The sequence below is a fragment of the Loxodonta africana genome, chromosome 10, assembly GCF_030014295.1.
Source record: "Loxodonta africana isolate mLoxAfr1 chromosome 10, mLoxAfr1.hap2, whole genome shotgun sequence".
In the NCBI taxonomy this organism is placed as follows: Eukaryota; Metazoa; Chordata; class Mammalia; order Proboscidea; family Elephantidae; genus Loxodonta; species Loxodonta africana.
Genome location: NC_087351.1, coordinates 64,609,894 through 64,623,607, shown reverse-complemented (window position 1 = coordinate 64,623,607; position 13,714 = coordinate 64,609,894). Strand labels below are relative to the sequence as shown.

Sequence of the window (13,714 nt, the reverse complement as noted above, 5' to 3'; positions counted from 1 at the left end):
CTGGTACTGGTACAACAACATGCACATAGACCAATGGAACAGAATTGTGAACCCAGACATAGATCCATCCACGTATGAGCAGCTGATATTTGACAAAGGACCAATGTCAATTAATTGGGGAAAAGATAGCCTTTTTAACAAATGGTGCTGGCATAACTGGATATCCATTTGCAAAAAAATGAAACAGGACCCATACCTCACACCATGCACAAAAACTAACTCCAAGTGGATCAAAGACCTAAACATAAAGACTAAAACGATAAAGATCATGGAAGAAAAAATTGGGACAACCCTAGGAGCCCTAATACAAGGCATAAACAGAATACAAAACATTACCAAAAATGATGAAGAGAAACCCGATAACTGGGAGCTCCTAAAAATCAAACACCTATGCTCATCTAAAGACTTCTCCAAAAGAGTAAAAAGACCACCTACAGACTGGGAAAGAATTTTCAGCTATGACATCTCCGACCAGCGCCTGATCTCTAAAATCTACATGATTCTGTCAAAACTCAACCACAAAAAGACAGACAACCCAATCAAGAAGTGGGCAAAGGATATGAACACACATTTCACTAAAGAAGATATTCAGGCAGCTAACAGATACATGAGAAAATCCTCATGATCATTAGCCATTAGAGAAATGCAAATTAAAACTACGATGAGATTCCATCTCACTCCAACAAGGCTGGCATTAATCCAAAAAACACAAAATAATAAATGTTGGAGAGGCTGCGGAGAGATTGGAACTCTCATACACTGCTGGTGGGAATGTAAAATGGTACAACCACTTTGGAAATCTATCTGGCGTTATCTTAAACAGTTAGAAATAGAACTACCATACAACCCAGAAATCCCACTCCTGGGAATATACCCTAGAGATACAAGAGCCTTCATAGAAACAGATATATGCACACCCATGTTTATTGCAGCTCTGTTTACAATAGCAAAAAGTTGGAAGCAACCAAGGTGTCCATCAACGGATGAATGGGTAAATAAATTGTGGTATATTCACACAATGGAATACTACGCATCGATAAAGAACAGTGACGAATCTGTGAAACATTTGATAACATGGAGGAACCTGGAAGGCATTATACTGAGCGAAATTAGTCAGAGGCAAAAGGACAAATATTGTATAAGACCACTATTATAAGATCTTGAGTAATAGTAAACCTGAGAAGAACACATACTTTTGTGGTTACGAGGGGGGGGAGGGAGGGAGGGTAGGAGAGGGTTTTTTATTGATTAATCAGTAGATAAGAAATGCTTTAGGTGAAGGGAAAGACAACACTCAATACATGGAAGGTCAGCTCAATTGGACTGGACCAAAAGCAAAGAAGTTTCCGGGATAAAATGAATGCTTCAAAGGTCAGCGGAGCAAGCGCGGGGGTCTGGGGAACATGGTTTGCGGGGACTTCTAAGTCAATTGGCAAAATAATTCTATTATGAAATCATTCTGCATCCCACTTTGAAGTGTGGCGTCTGGGGTCTTAAATGCTAACAAGCGGCCATCTAAGATGCATCAATTGGTCTCAACCCACCTGGAGCAAAGGAAAATGAAGAACACCAAGGCCACACGACAACTAAGAGCCCAAGAGACAGAAAGGGCCACATGAACCAGAGACCTACATCATCCTGAGACCAGAAGAACTAGTTGGTGCCTGGCCACAATCGATGACTGCCCTGACAGGGAGCACGGCAGAGGACCCCTGAGAGAGCAGGAGATCAGTGGGATACAGACCCCAAATTCTCATAAAAAGACCAAACTTAATGGTCTGACTGAGACTAGAGGAATCCCGGCAGCCATGGTCCCCAGACCTTCTGTTGGCACAGGACAGGAACCATCCCCGAAGACAACTCATCAGACATGAAAGGGACTGGTCAGTGGGTGGGAGAGAGACGCTGATGAAGAGTGAGCTAATTATATCAGGTGGACACTTGAGATTGTGTTGGCAACTCTTGTCTGGAGGGGGGATGGGAGGATAGAGAGAGAGAGAAGCCGGCAAAATTGTCACGAAAGGAGAGACTAAAAGGGCTGACTCAAGAAGGGGAGAGCAAGTGGGAGTAGGGAGTGAGATGTATGTAAAGTTATATGTGACAGACTGATTGGATTTGTAAACGTTCACTTGAAGCTTAATAAAAGTTAAAAAAAAAAAAATTTACGTCTTTCACTTACCAATATGATATGGGAATCTCTTTTTATCAAAAAGATTTTTTAAAAACCTAGGCCAAAGACCCTGTTCTTTTTAGTCATGGTATCTTAGTTATCTAGTGAAGCCATAACAGAAATATCACAAGTGGGTGGCTTTAACAAACACATATTAATTTTCTCACAGTTTTGGAGGCTAGAAGTCTGAAATCAGGACACTGACTAGGAGACTTTCTTTGTTGGCTCTGGGGAAAGGTCCTTGCCTCTTCAACTTCTATTCCTTGGCTCCTTGGTGATCTACACGTGGAATGGTGTCTATCCTCCCCAACTCTGATTGCTTCTCTACAGCTAATCTGCTCTTTTTATATCTCAAAAAAGATTGACTCAAGACACACCATACACTAATATTGCCTCATTAACATTAACAAAGAAAACCCATTCCCAAATGTGATTATAACCACAGGTACATGGGTTAGGATTTTTGTTGCTGATGCGAAGTTTTGGGTGTCTTCAAGTTGATTTCGACTGATGGCAACCCCATGTGACAGAGCAGAACTACCCCATAAGGTTTCCTAGGCTGTAATCTTTATGGTAGCAGATCTTCAGGTCTTTTCTCCTGCAAAGCCTGTGGGTGGATTCAAACCGCTCAACCTTTCGGTTAACAGCTGAGCACTTGGCCACTGTGCCACCAGGGATTCTCCGTTGAGAATTAGAGGTTAGGATTTACATATTTTGGGGGGACACAATTCAATCCATAATAACATCCTTAACACTGAACATAGCGTCTAACATAGAATAAGCACACAACTGATGTGCATTTCAGAGGCTCAGGGCAGTAGAGCCTAAGGATCTTCTTTTTTCTTTTCTTTAAAATTCTCAAGTAGTCTAACAGCCAGCATTATCAACCTAAAGCAACTTAAAGCTGTGAGAGAGGAGAAAAGCTATTACAGAAACGTGTATTTTTGAGTTTACCTAAAATGAAATCACTAAACTGTGCATAAGGTTTAAGTGCATAAGGCTCAAGTGAGCCTGGCCCAAGCCATGATTTTTTCAATCACCTCATATGCATGTGAAAGCTGTATAATGAATAAGGAAGACTGAAGAAGAATTGATGCCTTTGAATTATGGTGTTGGCAAAGAATATTGAATATACCATGGACTGCCAGAAGAATGAACAAGTCTGTCTTGGAAGAAATACAGCCAGAATGCTCCTCAGAAGTGAGTACGGTGAGACTTTGTCTCACATACTTTGGATATGTTATCATGAGGGATCAGTTCCTGGAGAAGAACATCATGCTTGGTAAAGCAGAGAGTCAACAAAAAAGAGGATGACCCTCAGTGAGATGGACTGATACAGTGGCGGCAACAATGGGCTCAAACATGGCAACAACTGTGAGGATGGTACAGGACCGGGCAGTGTTTTGTTCTGTTGTACACAGGGTTGCTATGAGTCGGAAACGACTCAATGGCACCTAACAACAACAACAAACTGTGCATGACAAAATTAAAAAAAGAAAAAAGAGGAAGGGGACACATATAGTAACATGGTGTGCATATAGTCCAGGAAATACTTGGCAATATGCCAGAAAACGATCACACCACAGGATGTGCTTCTTTTTGGTGTATCAATTTTACTAAACGATTTTTTTTTGGGGGGGGGGAATATTTTCATTGGCCACTAATTTAAAACACTTTTATGGTAAAACCAAGCATGAATATTATGGGATAGAATACAAAAATAACCTGAATTTTTAGGCTTCAAAGAAATTCTGAGCTTTCCATAAGGCTGTGAGTCAGAGCTGACTTGACAGCAACTGACAACAATAGAACATGAGGGCTGCCTGTGTATTTGTATGAGTAAGATATTGCAGGAATGAAATGCAAGCTACATAGTAGGAGAGGATGAAAAATTATTCCTATTCAAAGGACAAACACCGAGGACTACTTGGTCAGATAAGCCTCCTTTGGTGAGCAGCACGCAGCCCCCCTTGCTGTAATAGGCATGGATCCTTTAAAACCTAGAAAGTTTTCTCCACGAAAAATGTCATTTGCACGTATTCCTGGTGCTAACACCAGATCCTGGTCTCAGAGCCTATTCTCCACTGACCCAGCTCTGATTACTGCCTACAGACCATATCTACACACCTGTGTTGCCTACGGATTCTTCTGATGCCTTTAGCATACTGGATCAAGTTTTTAAAAGTCATTCATGCTCACAGTCTTGCTCTACCACACACCCATCTGCCTGAACATGTTTCCAATAACCAAATCTTGCCTGTATTGCACTCAATCTTAATCTCAGCCTGTCCATGCTGCTCCTAAAATCCATCACTTTAGAAATGGTAGTATTAATGGGGCTGACTCCCCACATAACTGCCAATAACCTATTATGAGTTTTATTGTAGTTAATTAGAATTCATTTCCCTAACTTTGCTGATCAGCCAAGCAATCCAACTCTATTTTCAAAACCATAGCAAGCCAGCTAAGCCAAAATACAGACTAATTGTGAAACACACTATGGTTCTGATAGAAATTAATTCACACGTGAAAAATTTTCAATCAATACGAGCTGAAAGGTATCATATATTAAAACACCTTTCAGGCTCTCTTCTTTCTCATACAAATGCAAAGTTACATGATATATAGAATTGCATTTGGAAGACAGAATAAAATGTTATTAAAATGTTCAAATACCCTCAATAAATGAACTAAAGAAGATAGACTGTAGTCATTAAAAAAAAAAATTTTTTTTTACTAAATAAAAAACTTAATTCCCATCATCAGACAGATCAAGTAGCTTGAAACATGTACCTTTTAGAAATACCACAATAGAATACAAATTTCAAATAGCAAAGGGGAACAGTTCAGGGGAAAAAAAAAAATCACCAGAATACTATACCTGAGCTGGGAAAATTCACAAACAGAAAAATTAATATTACAGTTTCTCTCCTCCAAAAAAAAAAAAAAGTAGCCCCTCCGGAATAAGTCATTTTCCTTTAGCTCCCACACCTAGCTCAAGCTCTGCTTAAGCCAAAGCACCAGTTATCACCAGAAATGGAGATTTTCAAAGACATAAAAACGAGAGGGTTAGGGAGAAAGGGAGAGACAGACAGGAATTCAAGTAGGATGCCCCGACCCAATTAAATCAGAATCCATAGTGATGGGGCCCAGGCACGGATAATTTTTCAAAGCTCCTCGGTGATTCTACAGTTGGTTAAGAAAGCACCATTCTAAATAAAAGAGCTAAGTGGGAGATTCTCAGTCAGAGCTGTTTAGCAATTCCTATCTTTGATTATGTACTACAGGAAAAAAAGAGAAAAGAAAGTAAAAAGGGTAACATTAAGTTGCCAAACCATGATTAAAATAAATTATATTTCACTTTCTCCTGAAAACATTAATTTTTGAATTACAAAATAAGTAGCCCTATCTATGCAACGAATCTGTTCAAAAATTGGTACTATAAGCTGTTCTTTTTTTTTTCTTCCTCACATCTGAAAAACTACTTGCCACAAGTAAGATGCTACTATCAAAGTCAATCAAGATTCTTTCATTTGCTAGCAAGCAGCAATCTAAGATGCATCAATGGGTCTCAACCCACCTGGTGCAAAGGAGAATGAAGAACACCAAAGACACAAGGTAATTATGTGCCCAAGAGACAGAAAGGACCACAAAAACCAGAGACTACATCAGCCTGAGACCAGAAGAGCTAGACAGTGCCCGGCTATAACCCGATGACTGTCCTGACAGGGAGCGCAATGGACAGCCCCTGAGGGAGCAGGAGAGCAGTAGGATGCAGACTTCAAATTCTCTAAAGAGACCAGACTTAATGGTCTGACCGAGACTAGAAGGACCCCAGAGGTCATGGTCCCCAGACCTTCTGTTGGCCTAAGACAGGAGCCATTCCCAAAACCAACTCTTTAGACAGGGACTGGACTGGACTATGGGATAGATGATACTGGTGAAGAATGAGCTTCTTGGATCAAGTAGACACATGAGACTATGTGGGCATCTCCTGTCTGGAGGGGAGATGAGACAGCAGAGGAGGTCAGAAGCTGGCTGAATGGACACGAAAACAGGGAGTGGAGGGAAGGAGTGTGCTGTCTCATTAGGGAGGGAGCAATTAGGAGTATATAGCAAGGTGTATATAAATGAGACTGACTTGATTTGTAAACTTTCACTTAAAGCACAATAAAAATTAAAAAAGGAAAATTCTTTTATTAACTCAAGAAATATTTGTTCAAGCTTATGATATGCACCAGACACTGTTAACTGAAAAAACTGCGGTGAATAAGACCGGAACTTATTAGTGAATATGTTCCATTAGAAGCTTTCAGTCTATCATTGAAAATATGGGAAAAAAAACTGAACGAAAAAGTTTAAGTGTTACAAAGATAGGTATAAAAGAACTGAGTGTTTATAAACCTAGGGGAATGATAATCTGTGGGTGCGGGGGGAGGCGGGAGGGTGTGCAGAAGAGGGCAAAATCAAGGAAAGCTTCTCTGAAAAAAGAAAGCTGTAACCCAGGAGTAAGTAGGTAATTAGGTGAGGGCAAGGGAGGTGCTGGTAGCTGTGGTAGGGGCAAACAACAGATGCAAAGGCCCTGAGGTGAGGAAAAAAATGAGGAGGGGGGTGGAATTAAAGTACTCTATGACAGAGAAAAAAGAATATGGCTAGGTAGCATCAGGAACAGTAATGAGGCTAGAGAAGTAGATGGATGCCAGATCACACAGGACTTTGCAGATTATGTTAAGAGTTTGAACTTCATCCTCAAAATGATGGGAAATTATCGAAAAGCTTTAAACAAAGGAGTGACAATCTTTTTTGCAAACTGCTTGGTCTACACAGCTGAATTTTTGCTACCACTGCCCTATATAAAGAATACCCTGATGGGTATTTCAAGAAATTTGGAAGTAATATTCTTAGAGGTGACAGGATCGTCAAGATATCATAGCTTGATTACATTAATCATTAAGAGCATTCATTAAAATCTTTCTACTTTCATTTTATTTTTACTAGAGAAGATCTGAGTTTAATTTGGCTTTCTATCTAATGCTTCCTAATGTGAAAGAGACTGCTGGCTAGTCACACAAGTAAGTCACCTCAGTCCATTCCATACTTACATCTCTCAGTGGAAACTTTAAAATTAACATTTTATTAATCACTTTATTCTGAGTAAGGCTTTGGTAATCAGTGCCCCTATTTAAGGAATATTTACAGTTTCTGTCACCCTCCATCTTCTGTGGAAAAGCTCCTATGGTATCAGTGGGAGTAGATACGTGACTGAACCCCTCATTGTACTCACCCTATCCTGGCTACAGTCACTGATTCAAAAAATGGACACATGACCTAAGTTGGGCCAAATCTCTAGAATTTAAACACTGAAGCTGGGAGAGAGGCACTCTCATTCCTCAATGTACAAGCTTTATAAGGCTATGTGGCAGCCCCAGAGCAGCAAAAGACCAAGCTCCACACCTATGGAGAAGCCTGAGCAAAAGCTGAGACCCTGAGGGAAAGTACAGACAAGCACTGATGAGAGGCAGAGGCAGTTCTGATACACTACAATACCTGGGTTTGGTCAAGTCCCTGAGAACAGCTGCATCTCTACCTTTCTGGTTTTATTTACTTTTCCTTCCTGCTTTTCAAAGGCACACTTCAAAAGTTCAGGCCCCAAGTCTAGTCCCCATGGAGGCCACATGCGTCCCACAAGTGAGTTGCTGACACCAGAGATACGTATCCCTCAAAGACATCCCGAGCTGGTTTTTGTCAATAGTAACCAAGAGAGACCAAGCATCCACTGTTATAAAATAAGAAATTACTTGGTTTTCAATAGATATTTACATCATTCTTTACTAGGCTTTAAGCAATACTCTGTTCCACATGGGAAAGAAAAAAGTTGTATTTCCACTAAGAATTTATAATTTTTTGCAAGGATAAGACATTATTACATACACAGTAAAATATTTAAATGCATTGTCTGAAAGTATTTTACACTAACATTTTTAAGATAATGGCCGGGAAGAATTGAGGTGTATTAAAAAGAAAAATGAATTCATAACCAGGAGACCAAGGTCCTCATTGTGTCTTGTGCCATGGTGTTACCCTGGCATATCACTTATTCCCAGTAAGTCTCAATTTCCTCACCTGAAGTGTGGGAAGCTCTACATATTTCTAAGGTTGCTTCCAGTTCTGAAATTTCGGAATCATTTTGAGGAATAAAAAGGCATAAAATAATTTTTTAACTAGCCCAGATACGACTTTCCTTTTTCTTATTTAAGTGTATACTCTTAAAACATGCAATTCTAAAGCATGTATATGTAGAAACTGTTGAATTGGTGTTAAGTTTTGCTGTGTGTATTCTCAACAACAAAAACATTACCACAAGCAAGTGCTCCCACCAAATAAAACACATGAACCCCAAATGAAGATACTCAATAGAATGAATATTCAGTATAAATGGAATAGTCTCTTAAAAACAGAGCTTTATTTGATTTTTGCAATTACTTTAAATACCCCTGTCCTGTTACTAACTGAGCCTTCAGAAAATTCAAATTTAGTCGTCTGCAATAACATGAAATATTTTAAACTATGAATAGATGTGGAAAAAAAATCCTAATTAAAACATTAGGCTGTGAAGTAAGGTGGAGTAAAAAGAACCCTGAATTAGAAATAAGGAGACCGAGGTATAAAGAACTTTACTCTCAATTCTAACTTTCCTTCAAAGGGCAAGATTTCTGACCGAAGTCTTCAGACTCACATGCGCTACTTTTGTGACATTTCATTCGGCTGGTCATAGCCTTACTTCCAAAAAAAAAAACTTGGGGAAGCTTTTCGAAGGCTCATCTAGAAAGTTCAAGTCCCGGGCCTATTGCACATGTGGGGCCACATGTGCCCCACAAGTGAGTCGCTGACACCAATGATGTCCCTCAAGTTGAAGATAAAAAATAACTAGACCCTTGTATTGCTTTGGCAACACGGGGCTACTTTACTCCAAGAAGTACTCGACCCCGAGCCTAGAAGCAAACTGATTGTTTCCCCTCTTCTCACCCAATTAAGTAGACCAGACCCAGCCCCTCCGCTGGGGTCTGCGGAAAGGAAGAGGAACTCAGGCGGCCTGGTCTGAGCGGACCGCCACAGAGCCCGAGGCTCCCCCTAGAAGTCCTGGGACGCCCTCAGGAGCCAACCAGGCTCCGACAGAGCTGGAGACTTCGACGGTTGGGGCCTGGGGTCGTCCCTCGGACGAGGAGCCACAACGGGAGGCCTGTGCGTGGCAGTCGCCGGACACTGACTCACCTCGGCGTCTTCTTTGCACTGTGGGAGAGAGGGGAACTCCAGCTTCACGTCCTCCATGGTCCCTGCCCGCGGACTGGTGGGTGGGTGGGAGGGCAAGTTACCCGGCCGACCTGACCCTCGGGCTGGCAGTGGCGGCGAAAGGAGAGCCGGTGGGCTGGAGGACTAGTGCGTGGGTGGCGGGCTTACGACTAACACACGCAGACTAAGGGGTCCCGGCGACCTCGGCGGCGGCGGCGACGACAGCGAGGAAAAGGAGGGTAGAGCGGCTCGTACCCAGCCGCCATGCTGCTGCCGTCTCCCTCCCCGCCGTGCCTCCGCGCCCCTCAGGCCTCTCAGGCTCAGGCACTAGCCCTACAACCGTTTCCCCTCCTTCCTCCCGTCCCTCACGCCGCCCCAGCCAATCCCAGTGCACGCTAACCTTGGGCCCGCCCTCCGCCGCCGCCAGGTGTCAGCGCGCTGCCGCCACGCCCCTTCACGAAAGCGCAGACGCCGTGGGGCGGGGCCTCGCAGCGCCTCCACTGGAGAGTACTAGGTGTGGAAGCCCGACTGCGGAAGAAGGGAGGAAAAAGGGGACCGATTAGCTCTGCCCTTTGCTGATGCCGCAAGTCCCTTCAGGCGCACCTTAGTCCTCAAAGTGAAAATCCCTAGGCAATAGGCAAAATATCCTAAGCGCCAGAAACTGGCATCCAAAAAGAAAACTAGCTTCTCCCTTCTCAGAATTCTGTGCACTCTGTGGTGAGGTTATAGCCAAAAGAGTAATAAATGAAGAGTTCAGTTTAAAATCATTTATGTACACAGAAAATGAGACATCCATACCCTTTAAGCAAATAATGCACTTTTAAGATACTTGGGAAGAATTTCAAATTCTCAGGGAATCCATACTATCTGGAGCCATGGAGGCTTGATGCATCGCTGATACTACTGCCCTGAGATAATCTTTAAACCTTAAACCAAAAATATTTCCTGAAGTCTTCTTAAAACTGAAAAATAGTTTAGTTTAAGTAGTAAAGAATGTCCCCCTTGAGTATTAATGCCGTTTTATGATCCATCTATACAGGATCTAATAGGAAGAACCAGAAAGATTATATAGGAACCCTAGGGGCAGTGAGTTTATGTCAATGGAGAACAACTCAGAAAAAGAGAATCAGAATGGCTGCACAACTCGAGGAATGTAGCCCATGTCACTGAATTGTATATGCAGAAACTGTTGAGTTGGTGTTAAGTTTTGTGTATTCTGAACAACAAAAATAAATGCAAAAAATCCTTGAGAATATGACACCTCGGTTTAAGTTACCTAGAAAATCTCAGGAAAGACTGGCAAATAGAAAGTCATAAGAAACAGAATTGATTGATAGCTCACTTGGTAAATTGTACATAATAGGTTTCCCCCTTTCATTCTAAGTTTATTACTATTTCACCATATTATAAACTACATGGCTCTCTATTTTTAAAAAGGTGTTTGACCCCTGAGGGAGCAGCAGAGCAGTGGGATGCAAACCCCAAATTCTCGTAAAAAGACCAGACTTAATCGTCTGACTGAGACTGGAAGGACCCTGGTGGTCACGGCCCCCATACCTTCTGTTGGCCCAGGACAGGAACCATTCCCAAAGCCAACTCTTCAGACAAGGATTGGACTGGACAATGGGATGGAGAGGGATGCTGGTAAGGAGTGAGCTTCTTTGATCAGGTGGACACTTGAGACTATGTTGGCATCTCCTGCCTGGAGGGGAGATGAGAGGGTAGAGAGTGGAGGGAGCGGGCTGTCTCATTAGGGGAAGAGCAATTGGGAATTTTTTACCAAGGTGCATGTAAGTTTTTATGGGAGAGACTGACTCGATTTGTGAACTTTCACTTAAAGCACAATAAAATTTTTTTAAATAAGGTGTTTGAGTCAGAGCTAATACTAATATAGTTTTAAAAAAAAGTTGTCGTGGAGTCAACTTCAACTCATGGCAACCCCATATGTGTCAGAGTAGAACTGTGCTCCGTAGGGCTGACTTTTACTAAGTATATTGTCAGGCCTTTCTTCCAAGGCACCTTTGGGTGGGCTGAAACCTACAACCTTTGGGCAGCGGAGTTCGATAACAGCTTGCACCACCAGGGACTCCACTGTTAATAAAAGTTAAGTATTATGAGCATCAAGTGTCCCTGGGTGGTGCAAACAATCCCTCACTACTAGCCAAAAGGTTGGTTCAAAAACATCCAGAGGCACCTCTGAAGAAAGACACGGTAATCTAATTCCAAAAACAGCATTTACCTTATGGAGCACAGTTCTGTTCTCTGACACACAGGGGAGTCATCACTGAGTCTGAACTGAACAACTGGTTTTGTATTTATTACAAGTATATGATGCTTTCTCAAAGCCTGCTGTCAGGTGCTATCTAGTCGATTCCGACTCATAGTGACCCTATGTACAACAGAACAAAACGCTGCCTGGTCATGCGCCATCCTCACAATTGTTGCTGTTTCAGCCTGTTGTTCCAGCCAATGTGTCAATCCATCTTGTTGAGGGTCTTCCTCTTTTGCTGAGCCTCTAGTTTACCAAGCATGATGTCCTTCTCCAAGGACTAATCTCTCCTGATACCATGTCCAAAGTACATGAGACAAAGTCTTGCCATCCTCACTTCTAGCACTTCTTCCAAGACACATCTGTCCATTCTTTTGGCAGTCCATGGTATATTCAATATTCTTCACCAACACCATAATTCAAAGGCATCAATTCTTCTTTGGTCTTCCTTATTCACTGACTAGCTTTCGCAGGTATATGAGGTGATTGAAAATACTATGGGGCTTGGGTTCAAGCACATCTTACTTCTCAAAGTGACTTTGCACTTTAACACTTTAAAGAGGTCTTTTTCAGCAGATTTGCCCAATGCAATGCGTTGATTTCTTGACTGCTGCTTCCATGGGCATTGACTGTGGGTTCGAGCAAAGTGAAATCCTTGACAACTTCCGATATATTCTCCATCTATCATGATGTTGGTTTAGTAGTTCAGTTGTGAAGACTTTTTTTTATGCTGAGGTGTAATCCACACTGTAGGCTGTAGTCTTTGATCTTCATTAAGTAAGTGCTTTAAGTCCTCTTCACTTTCAGCAAGCAAGGTTGTATCATCTGCGTACTGCCGTGCCTAGGGAGGTATAATTATCCTTTTTGTTTTTAAACAGAGGGTAAACTCAAGGTTAGAAGTGAAAGAACCCACTTAAACTAAGGTTTGTATACCAAACTATTCTTCAAAAAACCACCAACACTACAAAAGTAAAAAGGCCATAGTCATTCATTAACAAAACTGCAAATCACAATGGACAAAAGGATCACGTGGAATTAAAGATATTTGATCTAGACATCCACACACACATTCTTTTTTTGTAGTCTTATGAAATGCACTGCCAACACACATAGAAATAGAACTGTCCAATCATTTGAGGATTAGGTGGCCAGCTAGTGTGCTCTATTTACTCCACCCCTGTATGAATTACCTTTTAAAGTTATAAAAAGACACATGATACTCTGCTAGTGAATTTTAATTTGAAGAATTATAATTAACTGCATCATATATCATTAATTTTTTAGCATTCATAAAACTGAAGTCAAATTTTTTTGTTTTGTTTTTTTAAACAGCACCTTTAATAAAATAATCTCAGTTGATGCCCAGTGATGACTCCCTTATGGAATTTGCTAGAGTTTTTATTGACAAATGATACGAGAAAGGATAGTGTATAGGTAACAGAACTTTTGTTTTGAATTTTTCTGACATCAACATCCCATCTATATAATACACTCTTAACTTGGTATCCACAAACACCTATACAAAAACCCAAGTTGATTCCTATATAGTCCATAAATAAACTTGGGAAATAATAAATCTCCTGAAATTACAGTATATGCAAAATTGTAGGTGTATACATATGTGAATTTTTCTGGAAAGAGAATCTTAACAGATTCTCATATGGGAACTATCATCTCAAATAAATTGAGAAAACCAAGTCAGATTTATTAGCAAATACTACTTTTAATTATAATCTAAAAAAAGTTGTGGACGTGGATGTGTTATTTCAATTAACTATCAAACAGCTTAATCACAGAAGCTGAAGAGTAGGTAAAGACTTTCTGGAAGGAGGACTACATAATAAATATAGACATACACACACATCTGTGCTATATATAACAACATGATTTTATGAATACTGATGTTATGTACTATTTTAAAATAACTCAAAAGCCTATAATCTAAATACAAGTTCATCTTGGCTATCAAATAAATAATTTACTTA

General features: G+C 41.0%; 1 protein-coding gene across 1 annotated transcript in view; it reads right to left on the bottom strand.

Annotated features, from left to right (window-relative positions):
• The window catches only part of STYX (serine/threonine/tyrosine interacting protein), a 64,084-nt gene extending 54,306 nt beyond the window's left edge, over window positions 1-9,778 (bottom strand). The window contains exon 1 of the mRNA XM_010588638.3: window positions 9,443-9,778. Coding sequence (XP_010586940.1) covers window positions 9,443-9,499 — 57 coding nt within the window. The 5' untranslated portion in view covers window positions 9,500-9,778. The remainder of the gene's footprint in view (window positions 1-9,442) is intronic.
• Window positions 9,779-13,714: the final 3,936 nt, after the last annotated feature.